A 15,842-nucleotide genomic window follows, 5' to 3' on the forward strand; every position below is an offset into this window, starting at 1 on the left:
GTAACTAAATGTCAGATGTGTCGTAACAGAGTCCACACAATGTGTCTAGAATTGTTTCGAAACAAAGTGTCGTCGCCGTGTCTACACTTTTCCGTAACAAGGTGTCGACACATTTGTGTGCACTTTGCGTGCGGTTTGCGACTAAATCTGACAGCAAATTTGTGACAGCAAATGTCAATATAAAATACCTCTTGAAAACCAAGGTTTGTCAAACTACTATTAGTGTCTCGTGTGCTCGTAATTCTAGTAAGTCATCATGGGCAATGCAAATGATAATAATCGACCGAAACCATATAAACACCCAACACCCGTCAACCTTTTACAGAAAAGTTTTTAAAGAAATTCAATAAGCTACTTAGGTCAGGCAACGAATGCTCCAAAAGTTGTAGGGGGAAATGCTCGGAACACAATTTTTGACTCCGTAACACGGTTTGACAAGTTAGGAGGTGAACATATCAAAAGTCCCCGGCCGTAACCCTGGAGCGGGGGGGAGAGAGGGGGCTTTGAAGGTCCCATTTTCCCGTTTTTCGATTATATCTCGGAAACTATGCATCTCAGCGACATGGCCACTTATACAAAATGAAAGTTAATTTAATTTGTTACAAGTTTATTTAATCAATTTTTTCGATATGTTGAATAGTTTTTGAGATATCCGCTCTTAAAAGTTTATTTAGGGCTCTCAATTTTATCTTGATATATCTATATCAGTGAAGGTGCTAGGCCGTGTTTGGTATCGTTTTCGTATAAATCTGGGGTGCTGAATCCATTTAAGATATCACATTGACACCATTCCACAAAATAAAAATAAATCTTTTTAGGGTTCCGTACCTCAAAAGGAAAAACGGAACCCTTATAGGATCACTCGTGCGTCTGTATGTATGTCCGTCTGAATACACAAAATAGTTCTTTACCTATAGATGACAGGAAAACCTATTAGAAATGTGCAGTCAAGCGCGAGTCGGACTTAATGTACGGAACCCTTAATACGCGAGTCCGACTCGCACTTGGCCGGTTTTTAGGGTTCCGTACCCAAAGGGTACGGAACCTAAAGACGGGTACGGAACCGAAGAACGAAAAAGGGTAAGGGTAAAACGGGACCCTATTACTAAGACTTCGCTGTCCGTCCGTCCGTCCGTCCGTCCGTCCGTCCGTCTGTCACCAGGCTGTATCTCACGAACCGTGATAGCTAGACAGTTGAAATTTTCACAGATGATGTATTTCTGTTGCCGCTATAACAACAAATACTAAAAACAGAATAAAATAAAGATTTAAATGGGGCTCCCATACAACAAACGTGATTTTTGACCAAAGTTAAGCAACGTCGGGAGTGGTCAGTACTTGGATGGGTGACCGTTTTTTTTTTGCTTTTTTTTTTCGTTTTTTTTTGCATTATGGTACGGAACCCTTCGTGCGCGAGTCCGACTCGCACTTGCCCGGTTTTTTTGAAACTCTTCTTGACGCTTAACCGCTGAACCGATTTCGTTGAAATTTGGTATAGAAATAGTTTGCGTCCCGGAACAGGACATAGGATAGATCTTATAACCAAAATCATCTTTTGAAGGTGTGAAAAGTGGCGTGGAAATTTGTACGGGAAATCAATAACCGCTGAACCGATTTATATGAAATTTGGGATGGTCTACATCTTTGATTTAGTTAAAAATGATGAAAAAACATGACTTCAAACCTAAACTTAAACAGTATTAACTTCAAGAAGTCAATTCTGAATTCCCCCCTACACCTCATTTCACACCTTTAAAGGATGATTTTTGAGATAAGTAACTTATTATATCCTGTCTCGGGACTCAAAATATATGTGTACCAAATTTAAATTAAAACTGTTCAGCAGTTTAAGCGTGAAGAGGAGTTTAAAAGAAAGTATTTTAATAAGTTTATATGTTTTTACTTCGGAATGGTGTCAATGTGATACCTTAACTAAATTTGGTACTGCGAATTTATACGAAAACGATACCAAACATGGCCTCGTAGCTTTACTGTTGTAGAAGTCAAAATAAAATTGAGAGCCCTAAATTCTTATTACTTGGCCAAACTTGTGTAGAAGGAAAAGGTAAAATAAAAGTCTTCGGCAGGAATATAAGACACAAATATATATTTTTTTTTGCGTTACTATTTCATTCATCAAATATAAACATACCTTGATTATACTATTCTAGTGAGATCCTCATAGATAAACAAAAACATTTACTTAAAAAATTACAAGGTCGAAATGTCACGGAACTTGTGAGAGTAATATGTGAAAAATAAAAACTTTTATGACAAAAAAAATCTGGACACAATTTAAGAATCACCCAATTGCGTCGAGGAATCATCTGTATTTTTGCTTGTTTCATTACCTCCTCGCTTCTTTTTAGTCCTTTGTATTCTGTAGCAATTTGTTAGATCTGAAAATAAAGATAACTTGCGTCGTCACGGATGTCGATTTATAGGTTTTAGGGAGTGCAGAATTCGAAAACGATGATCATTTTATAATCCAAGATGGCGGCTACGTATTTTGTCATGAAAGTGGAATCCAAAATAGTCATCATTTTCGAAATCTGCGCCCCCTAAAACCTATAAAACGATATCCATGACGACTTTTATGACATAGTGCATGGCCGCCATTTTGGAATCCAAAATGGTTATCATTTTCTAAATCTGCGCCCCCCAAAACCTATAAAACGACACCCATGACGACTTTTATGACGTAGTGCATGGCCGCCATTTTGGATTTCAAAATGGTCATCATTTTCTAAATCGGGGCCCCCTAAAACCTATAAAACGACATCCATGACGACTTTTATGACATAGTGCATGGCCGCCATCTTGGAATCCAAAATGGTCATCATTTTCGAAATCTGCGCCCCCTAAAACCTATAAAACGACACCCATGACGACTTTTATGGCATAGTGCATGGCCGCCATTTTGGATTCCAAAATGGTCATCATTTTCAAAATTGGGGCCCCCCAAAACGTATAAAACGACATCCATGACGACTTTTATGACACAGTGCATGGCCGCCATTTCGGATTCTAAAATGGTCATTATTTTCGAAATCGGCACTCCCTAAAACCTATATATCGACACCCATCTCGACTTTTATGACAAAGTGTTTTGCTACCATCTGCATGCAAGACATTTCTATTATTTTTACATACAAAAATGGCCCCCTGTCAACTTTCAATCGAGATTTAATCGATAATTTATTCGATTAATATTTAGATTAATATTTAGATTAATTCAATTTCAATCTATGTTAGGTCGACTAAACTAATCGCGATTAAAATTTGAGAATTAACTTTTTTTATTCCATTAATTAGTCGAATAAACAGTTAATCGATTAATGCCCATCTCTGACCACGGCATTTTTACACTTTGAGAATATCTGAAAACAAATCAACACAAGGAGCCATTTTGCAAATCCAGTAACATACCAGTAACTTTGTTATTACTTTTGACAGCGCGTGTCATGTGTCAACACAGAGTCGACACAAAGTCGAAACATTGCAACTACTTTGTGACTGCAATATTTCTCAGCCTTAAACCATATTTATACATCATAATTAACAAGTTTCGTAGTATGTAAAGCGTTATTTCTGTTATTTAAGTATAGTATACGCATCGAAGTACTAAAAATGCTTCAAATAATATAGTTATGAACACAGGCACTGAGAAGTAAACAATTTCATTTCCGGCTAAACTAAAACAATGTGGTGGCGCGTTGATTATATTACACTTAGTTTATCAAATCACTCGAGCAGTTTAATTCCCCATAATAATTTAAGTCCTATTGTAATATAAATGCAAACAATATATAATTACGTCTTGTAATCCGTTTTAGAGATGGCGTATTAATGTCACTTATTTTTATTTAAGTATTTTTCCATCTGACAGTTTCCATTTGACAGGAACAAAATGAACGAATGAACGAATGATTTTGGCATAAAGTAGTCGCAAACCCGAAACAATGTGTGCACACGGCGACCACACTTTATGTCACTTTGTGTCATGTGTCGACCCTTCCCCATTTCTGGTAACTGTGTCGACACGGCGACGACTCTGCGACTGGAATTGTGACCGAAACAGACGGTGTCGACACAAGATGTGTCAACACCGCGTCGTAACGGCGACTGGAAATGGTTGTATGGGTGACGCTCAATAGACGTTAGTGTGCGGGTACCCTAATGTTAGACACATTGCTCCAAAATTCGAATTTGAATTTTAAAACTATTGTATTGTGGTAGGTACTATTAATGTTGAAACATAATGAGGATATGATATAGTTCATATAGTCTTCATATAATTATAATAACTGTTGGAGCATAATTAATTACCCAGTGAGGAGCAAAGTAGGCACATTTTAAATGTTTAAATATTATTTTTAATTGGATACGAATACCTACTGATAGAGTCTGTGCGAAGAGAAGAGTCGTAAAATGTATTGGATCCCATACATTTCCCGACTCTTCTCTTTCCGCACAGACTATAGAAGTAGGTAAACTTCAGAAAAGTAAAGCATGTTATAACATGTAAACTAGTGGTTCTGTGAGCTGTAGATGTAGATAATAACTTAAATGTAAGTATTTTAATGTAGGTATTTTAATTGGTATGTGTCTACCTAATCTCAAATTTGTATGCCTGTCGACGAAACATAGCGTTTTCACGTACTTTTTGTACCAACACTGTTACCTATATGCTTACAAATAAATTTACATTTGACTTTGAAAACTGAATGTTTAATATAAAATTTCCAAAATTTGAATTTTTTTTCTTCTTTTTTTTATTCAGAAAAAAACTATTTAAACATCGCCAACCACATTACTTCACATGAATATCTAATTGGATCTCGCGAGGCACCAATGAGAGCGGTAGTCCACCTTCTATGTTCTGCACAATGAAGGAGACAGGGTCGACGCGGGGCGTGCGGGTGCCGGCAGAGGGCGCCACTGAGCACTGGCGCAGCAGCGCCGCCAGCCCCGCTAGCGACTGCATCAGACCCAGACGCTCACCTGGCAGTAAAATTAAATTTCTTATAATATAATATGAATTCAATCAGCAGATGTGATCACCAATTTTTTATCATTCTGGGATACCAGAAGAAGAGTTAGACCAAGACAAGTTTGCAACGATTTTGATAGCACACGCAGTGCAAGTGTTACTTATACGTCATAATTACATAGAAGTTTGACGTTTAAAATAACATTTACACTGCGTGTCGTGCTATCAAAATCGTTGCAGGCTAACTCTAGATAATTGTTTTCGACTGGATTTCGACATATCAGTATTTTATCGCCCACTGCTGAGCATAGGCCTGTCTTCGAGTACGCCTCTTATCCCGGTCCGGAGCCAATCTCATCCATAAGTGACCCGCAATCTTCCGAATGTCGTCCACCCAACGAGTCAAACGGACGCCAAGCATTTCTTTCGTCTGAAAGCGGCCACCATTATGTTAACATTTTTGCCCACCTGCCATCACTCTGACTGGCAACATGTCCCGCCCAACTCTATTTAAGGGCTCATTTAGACGATGCGAGAACTCGCATGCGAGTTTCATTACATTGCGGGTTTTGATCGGTTGGTTGAATTGAACGTAAACGTAACCAACAGTCCGCAATGTAACTAAAGTCGCATGCGAGTTCACGCGCCGTCTAAATCAGCCCTAAATTTAGTAATGACGTATCCGACGTCTTGCACCTTGGTACGACCTTATACACGCCCTAAACCGGACTGATCTCAGAAATAAACAAAAAATAGGAAATTTTCTTACCTATACAAGCTCGCGGACCTTCACCGAAAGGCAAGTAAACATGTTTAGGGATGCATGCGCCTTCACTAAAACGCTCCGGTCGGAACTGGTCCGGGGCCTCGAAATACTGCTCGTCGTTGTGCAGGCCCTGTACGGAGACCAGCACGTACACACCGGCGTCTATGGTCACGTCAGTGCCGGGGAACGTGTACGGTCTCACGCACTGACGGATGAGGAAGCCTAAAGATGGAAGCATTCGCATGCCTTCTCTGGAAGAATAAAACAGCATTTGTAACACAATGGTTTCTGCGTTTTAAAATATGTATTTTGGTCTTGATAACGCCCTAAGGATGACTCACGCTAGACCAGGCCATGCTCGGGCCGGGGCGTCCGACGTGTCATTTTCTATGACGGTTGATCGGTGATCACTCGGTGCTTTTCATAGAAAATGAAGCTCACGCCCGGCCACGGTCCGGTCTAACGTGAGTCATCCTTTATGGGAATATAGTTTTGTTTCAGTTTTAAAACATATTTATTCTCATATGAATAAACAGGCTTTCATTCGATTTATCCATGATCTAATGCGACGGCGTGGATGATTTAGAGGTTGTCCTAACACAACACAACCCAACTACGCAGTTATCGCAAGTTTGACCGAATTTTACTCATACGAACACGCGATCAAACATGTCGAATAGGTGTCCTAATTGACATTCGTACGATACCCGCTCAGATTTACCTGTACAGTTCAAGAGCCCACAGGTAAAAAATATCTATTTTCATATTTGCACAGGTCAACTGTGCAGTCGTAAAAAACTGCCATAGACGCTCCTTTTTAACTGCGCAGTTGAACTGCACAGGTAAAACTGCGCAGGCATACCCTAATGTGTATGGCCAGCTTACGAAGCATTTAGGGGTATAAAACTTACTTGAAACACATTTCTAAGTACTTCATCTCTTTGACGGCGTCGAAGCAAAGTTTTCCGTCATATCTGGCGAGTACATTGTCGATCTCCTGCTGGCACTTGGTCTGTTTGTCAGGGTTCAGCGCCAGCTGGTGCAGAGTATAGCTGGTCGCTGACGAAGACGTCTCAAACCCCGCCGCGAAGAACACAAACACCTGCGCTGCCATCAGGACCTCGTCCATCTCTAACTTAGCTGTCTGTGACCCGTCGTGATTTCTGTTTTCCAAAGACTCGCCAACAATCGTACCTTTCTGTTTTAGTTCCAAAAGTAGATCAATAAAGTCATTTCTCCCTGAAGGCATGTAATTTCTTTTCATCATGATCCCTTTCACCAAGGCAAGCGTAGTTTGTTCAATATGTAACGGTAAATAACGAAAATGCTTAAGTTTTTCTGGGAATACCCACTTTAGTGCAGAAATGATGAATTCTTTTTTTGTTGGATTGAAAATGCTTTTACCTAGTTGGCGGAAAATCGACGTATCATCATTGATGGAGTCAGTGTCGATGCCGAAGCCGCAGGCGCCGATGAACTCGGTAGTGTAACGCGCCATGAGGTCGCGCACGTCCACCTCCGTACCGCGCTCCGCGGCGGCGGCGACGGTGCGCTGCAGCCGCTCGGTCCTCTCCACGATCAGAGGGAACATCGCCTTCAGCTTGCCGGACGTGAAGGCGGGCGTCATCCTCTGCCGCAGCAGCTTCCACAGATCTCCATCCGCGAAAAACAAGTTCTTGAGCATCGGTTCTATAACCCTCTTGTTCGGATTTAGAGCTCTTAGATAAAAGTGCTGGAAGTCAGTCGTTAAAACTTGTTTGATGAGTTCAGGGTCCCTCACAACGAGGGCATTCATGCCACAGATGGAGAATCCAACCAAATTTTCCTTGAGATACTTATGGTACAACTCTGCGACGTACTCTGACAAACAGATCTGTAGGGTGATCACCCGAAATATAGTTCCAAATAAAGGGTAACATTTCTCATGTTTGACCCCCCTTATTGCCCAATAGTTACATTTATGTAAATTCAGGAATAATAAAATCACAATCGCGGCTAAGATCGCGACAGGTAAAAACATTTTCTAAAATAAATTACACACTGAATGTATGGTCTATCTGTGAGCAAATCTGCACGCCGACTGACAAAGTTTGTGATTAAATTTAGCATCTATTTATTTTATCAGGTCATTCAAAGAGAGGTGTCAATAGCTTATGCCCGGACTAAAGGCCTGTCAAGACGAAAACAATTTTTCGCCAATCTGATTAAATTGTCCGATGAAATCAGGTGGTGCGGACGGAAACGCCAATTTGCACGGAAAAAAATGATACAGCTATGGTAGCTAAGCTTGTTAGCTACTGTTAAATACCTAAAGATACAGACTATAGAATCGGCGTCTAATCAACCTCTATGGCTGCTGCTCGACGCAACGCTGGCGCGACATAGCGCTGACTAGACACTGACGCTCAATAGACGTTAGTGTGAGGTGGCCCTAATGTGCCTACTTTGCTCCAAAATTGTTGTAACATAATGAGGATGTGATATTAGTTTTCATATACAGTACGGATATGATGGTCGTTCTTGTCTACGTGACAGCGTGATAAAACGGTGTCCGTCACTTTCTATCCCACGGTGTTAAAAAGTGACAGTTATTTTATCACGTGGATAAAGATGGATAAAGCCATCCATAATACGCTGGCTGAATGGCTAAAAAATAACTGCATTCTCATTGCCAGGGAGGTTTTGGGATTATACAGAGCAACTTTTACTATGGAACCAACCCGGAATTGCGATAAAAAATTTGGTCGTTTCATACATTTTGGCTGGTTCATTTTTTTAGGGAGAGTCAATTTTTTTTCCAGATTTCGGGGTTGGTCCCATAGTAAAAGTTGCTCAGTATAATCCTAAAACCTCCCTGGCGACGGAAGTGCAGTTATTTTTTAGTCACCGTGTATAATAAATAATAACTGTTGGAGCATAATTAATTACCCAGTGAGGAGCAAAGTAGGCACATTTTATCAGCTTTCTTTTTCTAATTGGATACGAATACCTATTGATAGACTGTGCGAAGAGAAGAGTCGTAGAATGTATTGGATCCCATACATTTCCCGACTCTTCGCTTTCCGCACAGACTATAGAAGTAGGTAAACTTCAGAAAAGTAAAGCATGTTATAACATGTAAACTAGTGGTTCTGTGAGCTGTAGATGTAGATAATAACTTAAATGTAAGTATTTTAATGTAGGTATTTTAATTGGTATGTGTCTACCTAATCTCAAATTTGTATGCCTATCGACGAAACATAGCGTTTTCACGTACTTTTTGTACCAATACTGTTACCTATATGCTTACAAATAAATTTACATTTGACTTTGAAAACTGAATGTTTAATATAAAATTTCCAAAATTTGATTTTTTTTTCCTTCTTTTTTTTTATTCAGAAAAAAACTATTTAAACATCGCCAACCACATTACTTCACATGAATATCTGATTGGATCTTGCGAGGCACCAATGAGAGCGGTAGTCCACCTTCTACGTTTTGCACAATGAAGGAGGCAGGGTCGACGCGGGGCGTGCGGGTGCCAGCAGAGGGCGCCACTGAGCACTGGCGCAGCAGCGCCGCCAGCCCCGCCAGCGACTGCATTAGGCCCAGACGCTCACCTGGCAGTAAAATTAAAATTCTTATAATATGAATTCAATCAGCAGATGTGGTCACCAAATTTTTATCAATCTGGGATACCTTGAAGTAGAGACTAGTCTCTACTTCGTTGCAAACTTGTCTTGGTCTGGACCAAGACAAGTTTGCAACGATTTTGATAGCACGCGCAGTGCAAGTGTTATTTATACGTCATAATTTCATAGAAGTTTGTGTGCTATCAAAATCTTTGCAGACTTTTCTTGGTCTGACTCTAGAAAATTGTTTTAGACTGGATATCTGTAACTAATTAGGGAAGCGGGGCAGATATGCACAAGGGGCAGTTTTGAACACCCACACTAATTCCTTAACTAAAAACTTATGTTCACCTTCTACAATGCTAAAACGTGGCTTTGTATGTGTGAGTGAGGCACCAGCTTTCGGCACATCTCTCCTGCCAGCCGTTGTCGCTTGGTGCGTGTAAAAGGGTGTAGGTAAACGTGTTTCGGCGGTCGCATAGTAAATACTTAAATTATGTTTTTTTATCGAGTTGTGTTGCGAAATTTTAGACTTTATCGGATGAACAACATAATGAGCGCTAAGTACGTTTATTCAGTAATAAAGTTAGCTTATTATTTTAAAGTAGGTAATACTTAATAATACTATATATTTTTAATTTATTTGACCATTGGGGTACTTTGGTACAATAAAGATTGGGGCAGTTTTGAACATATCAAAGTGCCCCATAGTGTACCTAAGTACCCCTGCCAGTTTTTATGTTAAGATTTTTTTTTATATAAATTATTTTGTGAATAGTGCCGAACGTACAAAAAGAAATAAAATTGACAAAGAAAAGTTAAAACAAATCAAGTAGGTAGTTTTTTGTCAAAAATTGACATTGATTTCATTAAAAGCTTTTTTTCGTAGTTTTAGCGCACCTGCTTAATAACTGAAGTATATGTTCTAATAGCACCGCACTTAATAGACGTTTTATAATGTTATAAAAGTTTACTACTGGTCAGCTAACTGAGTTGATCTCTGTAAGGTATGCTCTGCGGGGCAGTTTGATTCACGTGCCAAAGTACCCAAAATGATGTATCAAAGTGTCCCACGTAATGTATCAAAGTGCAATATTTATATTTATTTGTTTAATGGTTCAATATTTAATAAATTAATCAAATCAAAGTACCTAGTACTTACCTAGGCCATCACAATTACCCAGTATTAGGTACTCAAAGTGCCCTGCAGGTGGGGCACAATTGAAAAAATACCATTTCTTGTTAAAATCCATATATCTCTTTTACTGGCCATAAATTTAATAAAAAAAGATATACGTTGTAAACCTTAGTAAATTTATCATCTACTAAGTACAAAAAAATGTATTTTGAGTTAATTTTGGGGCCTAAAATCAATTTCAAAAAAAGGTGTCCCAAGCTGCCCCGCTTCCCCTACTGCCTATTTTCCACATTGACCATATCATCATATCAGCCTTTTATCGCCCACTGCTGAGCATAGGCCTCTCTCTGTCCGTCCTGTCCGAGTACGCCACTTATCCCGGTCCTGAGCCAATCTCATCCAGAAGTGACCCGCAACCTTCAGAATGTCGTCCACCTAACGAGCCAAACGGACGCCAGGCATTTCTTTCATCTGAAAGCGGCCACCATTCTGTTAAAATTTTGGCCCACCTGCCATCACTCTGTCTGGCAACATGTCCCGCCCAACTCTATTTAATATTCATTAGGGCTCATTTAGACGATGCGAGAACTCGCATGCGAGTTTCATTACATTGCGGGTTTTGATCGGTCGGTTGAATTGGACGTAACCAACAGTCCGCAATATAACTAAAATCGCATGCAACGGCGCGATTCGGGAAATGAATTAGACATTCACTAGATATGAAATAGTAACGATATGTGACGTTCCACGGCAAAAGGTACCCTATGGCGGTTGGCACTTACGCTATTATATTATTATATGAGCATAAGGTACCTTTTGCCGTGGAACGTCACATATCGTTACCATTTCATATCTAGTGAATGTCTAATTCATTTCCCGAATTGCGCTGTCTAAATCAGCCCTAAGTTTAGTAATGACGTATCGGACGACTTGCACCTTGGTGCGACCTTATACACCCCCTAAACCAAACTGATCTCAGAAATAAACAAAAAATAAGTAATTTTATTACCTATACAAGCTCGTGGACCTTCACCGAAAGGCAAGTAAACATGTTTAGGGATGCTACCGCCTTCACTAAAACGCTCCGGTCGGAACTGGTCCGGGGCCTCGAAATACTGCTCGTCGTTGTGCAGACCCTGCACGGAGACCAGCACGTACACACCGGCGTCTATGCTCACGTCGGTGCCGGGGAACGTGTACGGTCTCACGCACTGACGGATGAGGAAGCCTAAAGATGGAAGCATTCGCATACCCTCTCTGGAAGAAGAAAACAGCGATCGTGATACACAAATGCTCTTGCATTAGAAATTATGTTTTTAGGTCTCGATTACGCCTTATATAATTTATTTCAAAGGAGGAGAGTTCCTAATGATTTTATTATTAACTCTTTATTCATCATTCGTCTTAGGCTATTAATATTAATATTAATATTATTATCTAATGAGACAGCGTCGATGATTTACGAATTTACGTATACTCATACTAGACCGGGCCGTGGCCTCGTTTATTCCGGCGTTTCGTTTTCTATGGAAAGCACCCCGTGATCACGGATCGCCGTCATAGTCAAAATGACATGTCGGACGCCTCGGTCCGGGCACGGTCTAGCGTGAGTCAACCTTTAGACCTTTAGAGTAATAAAGACGGTTACAAAGTGGTATCAAACTTACTTGAAACACATTTCTAAGTACTTCATCTCTTTGACGGCGTCGAAGCAAAGTTTTTCGTCATATCTGGCGAGTACATTGTCGATCTCCTGCTGGCACTTGGTCTGTTTGTCAGGGTTCAGCGCCAGCTGGTGCAGAGTATAGCTAGTCGCTGACGAAGACGTCTCAAACCCCGCCGCGAAGAACACAAACACCTGTGCTGCCATCAGGTCCTCGTCCATCTCCAACTTAGCTGTCTGTGACCCGTCATGATTTTTGCTTTCCAACGACTCTCCAACAATCGTACCTTTCTCTTTTAGTTCCAAAAGCAGATCAATAAAGTCATTTCTCCCTGAAGGCTTGTAATTTCTTTTCATCATGATCCCTTTCACCAAGGCAAGCGTAGTTTGTTCAATATGTAACGGTAATGAACGAAAATGCTTAAGTTTTTCTGGGAATACCCACTTTAGTGCAGAAATGATGAATTCTTTTTTTGTTGGATTGAAAATGCTTTTACCTAGTTGGCGGAAAATCGACGTATCATCGTTGATGGAGTCAGTGTCGATGCCGAAGCCGCAGGCGCCGATGAAGTCGGTGGTGTAGCGCGCCATGAGGTCGCGCACGTCCACCTCCACGCCGCGCTCCGCGGCGGCGGCGGCGGTGCGCTGCAGCCGCTCGGTCCTCTCCACGATCAGAGGGAACATCGCCTTCAGCTTGCCGGACGTGAAGGCGGGCGTCATCCTCTGCCGCAGCAGCTTCCACAGATCTCCATCCGCGAAAAACAAGTTCTTGAGCATCGGTTCTATAACCCTCTTGTTCGGATTTAGAGCTCTTGGATAAAAGTGCTGGAAGTCTGTCGTTAAAACTTGTTTGATGAGTTCAGGGTCCCTCACAACGAGGGCATTCATGCCACAGATGGAGAATCCAACCAAATTTTCCTTGGGATACTTATGGTACAACTCTGCGACGTACTCTGACAAACAGATTTGTTGCGTGATAACCCGAAATATGGTTCCAAACAAAGGGAAACATTTCTCATGTTTGACCCCCCTTATTGCCCAATAGTTACATTTATGGAAATTCATGAATAATAAAATCACAATCACAGCCACGATCACGATTGATAGAAACATTTTTGAAAGATAAATTAGTAAATTACACACTGAATGGTTTATCTGTGCGCAAAACTGCACGCCGACTGACCAAGTCCGTTATTAATTTAGCATCTATTATTTATTTATTTTATCAGGGCATTCAAGGTGAGGTGCAGTCAATCACTTATAATCGGGCTAAAGGCCTGTCCAGACGAGAAACATTTTTTCGCCAATCTGATTAAATTGTCCGATCAAATCAGGTGGTGCGCACGCAAACGCCAATTTGGCAACTTTCACCAATTTTATATTTATGGTGATATTTGAGCGCTCTAAATTAAAAATATGCCCCCAAACGCGAATGCTAGCGTCACAAATTGGTATTCTTGCGTCCGCCACTTTATCGGTAATATCGGTCATAATCGGCAGTTGAATTCGGTGAGCCAAATTGGCGTTTGCGTCCGCACAGCCTGATTTGACCGGACAATTTAATCAGATTAGCGAAAAATTGTCCCCGTCTGGACACGCCTTAAGTTAGCTCACCGCGATGCCCTAAAGTGACCTACGGTGTCCGAATTATCGTTCTAGACATTATCGTTGAAATGTTGATGTTTGGTCGTGTCGTTTGGAAAAGTAGAGACAGACCCAAACAGAAGATAATTTAGACAACTAGGATTCTTTGTTTATTTCGAACAGCAAATTACCTACATTAAGTTTATAAACTAAAACAAAAAAAACCGGACAAGTGCGAGTCGGACGAACTCGCCCACCGAGGGTTCCTTACTTTTTAGTATTTGTTGTTATAGCGGCAACAGAAATACATCATCTGTGAAAATGTCAACTGTCTAGCTATCACGGTTCATGAGATACAGCCTGGTGACAGACAGACGGACATGGACCGGTTTTTTATCAGTTTAATACTTATGATTTGAACTTGATGCTCGCGCGGGTTCGTACCTGGTGCAAAGGCTGGCCATCGCTATCCATGCAACGTGGTAACGCGGCAAGTGTGATGGGCACCTTTGCACACGTTACAACTCGTGGAGGTCTTTTACATTAAAATATTTTAATATTTAGATATATTTAAGTTATTTTTGTATGATTTTTATACAGGATCATTCATGAGACGTGAGCAGGACTAATCCTGCACACTCAGTAACTGATAATTGATCGATCACCGTCGTATTTAGGTGAAACAACCACACTTTTTCCTATTTTTTAACTTTTTAGTGAGGACAAATTTAATTCTCTGCAATCATGGTTACCCTACAAGACGTAATTAATAAACATAAAACCTCTTTAAAGTCTTGACCGTAATGACAGCATTTTGATTATAAAGAAAATAAACTGTCATACTTGAGTGAGATACGAGTTTTCAAAAGTAACCAGACCGTGATGACATTCAATTTGACACAGAATATCGATAGTTTATTATTCTAATTTTAGGGTGACCATGCATGTCGTAAATAAATTAATAACTTTTTTTTTAACACGACTAGAAAATTAACGTTAACCTCACTAATACTCACACGAAACAGTTGCTTATAATTTACGAAATGCGCAGTGTTAGTCCTGCTCACGTCTCCTGAATCGCCCTGTATACCCTTGATAATTTGTTATTTGACACAATAAAGTAGTTCTTCTCATTAAAAATAAATTTAAATCAAAAAAATATTAATCATAAGAGTATATAATATAAAAAAATAACTGACTCCCTTTTTATAGAGAAACATGTTCCTACACTCCTACAGTCACAGGGGGCGCACACTGGTACATTCTGTGTCTATGTTGGATCTCGATATATAGTTCGTTTTTAGGGTTCCGTACCTCAAAAGGAAAAAACGGAACCCTTATAGGATCAGTCGTGTGTCTGGCTGTCCGTCTGTCACAGCCTATTTTCTCTGTGTCTGTAAGTCTGTGACCCAAAGACGGACATGTAACGTAAATAAATGAATTTTAAACATAGGGGGCACTTTTGGGGGGTGAATGAGACAATCAAAAAACAAAGTTTTGCAAACTATATCGTGTGAAAGAGCTCATTGTGAGAATCTAAAATATATATTTTAGATAATTTTAAGACAAATATTTTAGGAGTAATTTAAGAATATAGGCAAAATCTGACCATCCCCCCTTTATCTCCGAAACTACCGAGTCTAAAATTTTGAAAAAAATACACAAAATAGGTAATACCTAAAGATGACAGGAAAACCTATTAGAAATGTGCAGTTAAGCGTGAATCGGGCTTAATTACTTAGTTTTTGATCCGACCAGTCGGGTTATTTAAAGACATTTTTTTTAGCAAGAAGGTAATCTTGACATGTCTTTTAATTGAAAAACGCTTTTTAAAAACCAGTAACTATTACTTATGAAAGCAGAAGAATATAAATGATCGTATTAGATTCATAATTGTTACATATTTGCCGTGACTTATTTTTAAAACGTGTTTTTCAATTAATAGACACACCAATATTGTTTACCTTATATATAATGCTAAAAAAACGATATATAGTTGGTTTTTTTTCGCAGAAACTCATTTTATTTGTTTTAGAGTGGACAAAAACAGTTCAATTATATTGCAAGGTGACGGAGAGGACAAAAGG

At 39.9% G+C, this 15,842-nt stretch overlaps 2 protein-coding genes across 2 annotated transcripts; both read right to left on the minus strand.

The window, feature by feature from the left end:
• Window positions 1-4,813: 4,813 nt before the first annotated feature.
• Window positions 4,814-7,821, minus strand: LOC134802604 (cytochrome P450 6B2-like). The gene is made up of 3 exons (XM_063775240.1): window positions 6,671-7,821; window positions 5,763-6,010; window positions 4,814-5,004 (listed from the first exon to the last, which is right to left on the minus strand). Exons 1-3 carry the CDS (start codon window positions 7,777-7,779, stop codon window positions 4,814-4,816), a joined length of 1,548 nt encoding a protein of 515 aa, XP_063631310.1. The 5' UTR covers window positions 7,780-7,821.
• A 1,346-nt stretch (window positions 7,822-9,167) lies between these two features.
• Window positions 9,168-13,324, minus strand: LOC134802605 (cytochrome P450 6B2-like). The gene is made up of 3 exons (XM_063775241.1): window positions 12,176-13,324; window positions 11,518-11,765; window positions 9,168-9,358 (listed from the first exon to the last, which is right to left on the minus strand). Exons 1-3 carry the CDS (start codon window positions 13,282-13,284, stop codon window positions 9,168-9,170), a joined length of 1,548 nt encoding a protein of 515 aa, XP_063631311.1. The 5' UTR covers window positions 13,285-13,324.
• Between the last annotated feature and the right edge of the window lie 2,518 nt (window positions 13,325-15,842).

The sequence above is a fragment of the Cydia splendana genome, chromosome 25, assembly GCF_910591565.1.
Source record: "Cydia splendana chromosome 25, ilCydSple1.2, whole genome shotgun sequence".
Taxonomy (NCBI): Eukaryota; Metazoa; Arthropoda; class Insecta; order Lepidoptera; family Tortricidae; genus Cydia; species Cydia splendana.

Excerpts from the sequence above, each read along its gene's own strand:
- LOC134802605 (XM_063775241.1), bottom strand. The coding sequence starts at position 13,284 with ATGTTTCTATCAATCGTGATCGTGGCTGTGATTGTGATTTTATTATTC. Across the intron at positions 11,766-12,175 it reads TACTTAGAAATGTGTTTCAA|AGAGGGTATGCGAATGCTTC; the intron begins GTAAGTTTGATA and ends TTCTTCTTCCAG. Across the intron at positions 9,359-11,517 it reads AGGTCCACGAGCTTGTATAG|GTGAGCGTCTGGGCCTAATG; the intron begins GTAATAAAATTA and ends TTTTACTGCCAG.
- LOC134802604 (XM_063775240.1), bottom strand. The coding sequence starts at position 7,779 with ATGTTTTTACCTGTCGCGATCTTAGCCGCGATTGTGATTTTATTATTC. Across the intron at positions 6,011-6,670 it reads TACTTAGAAATGTGTTTCAA|AGAAGGCATGCGAATGCTTC; the intron begins GTAAGTTTTATA and ends TTATTCTTCCAG. Across the intron at positions 5,005-5,762 it reads AGGTCCGCGAGCTTGTATAG|GTGAGCGTCTGGGTCTGATG; the intron begins GTAAGAAAATTT and ends TTTTACTGCCAG.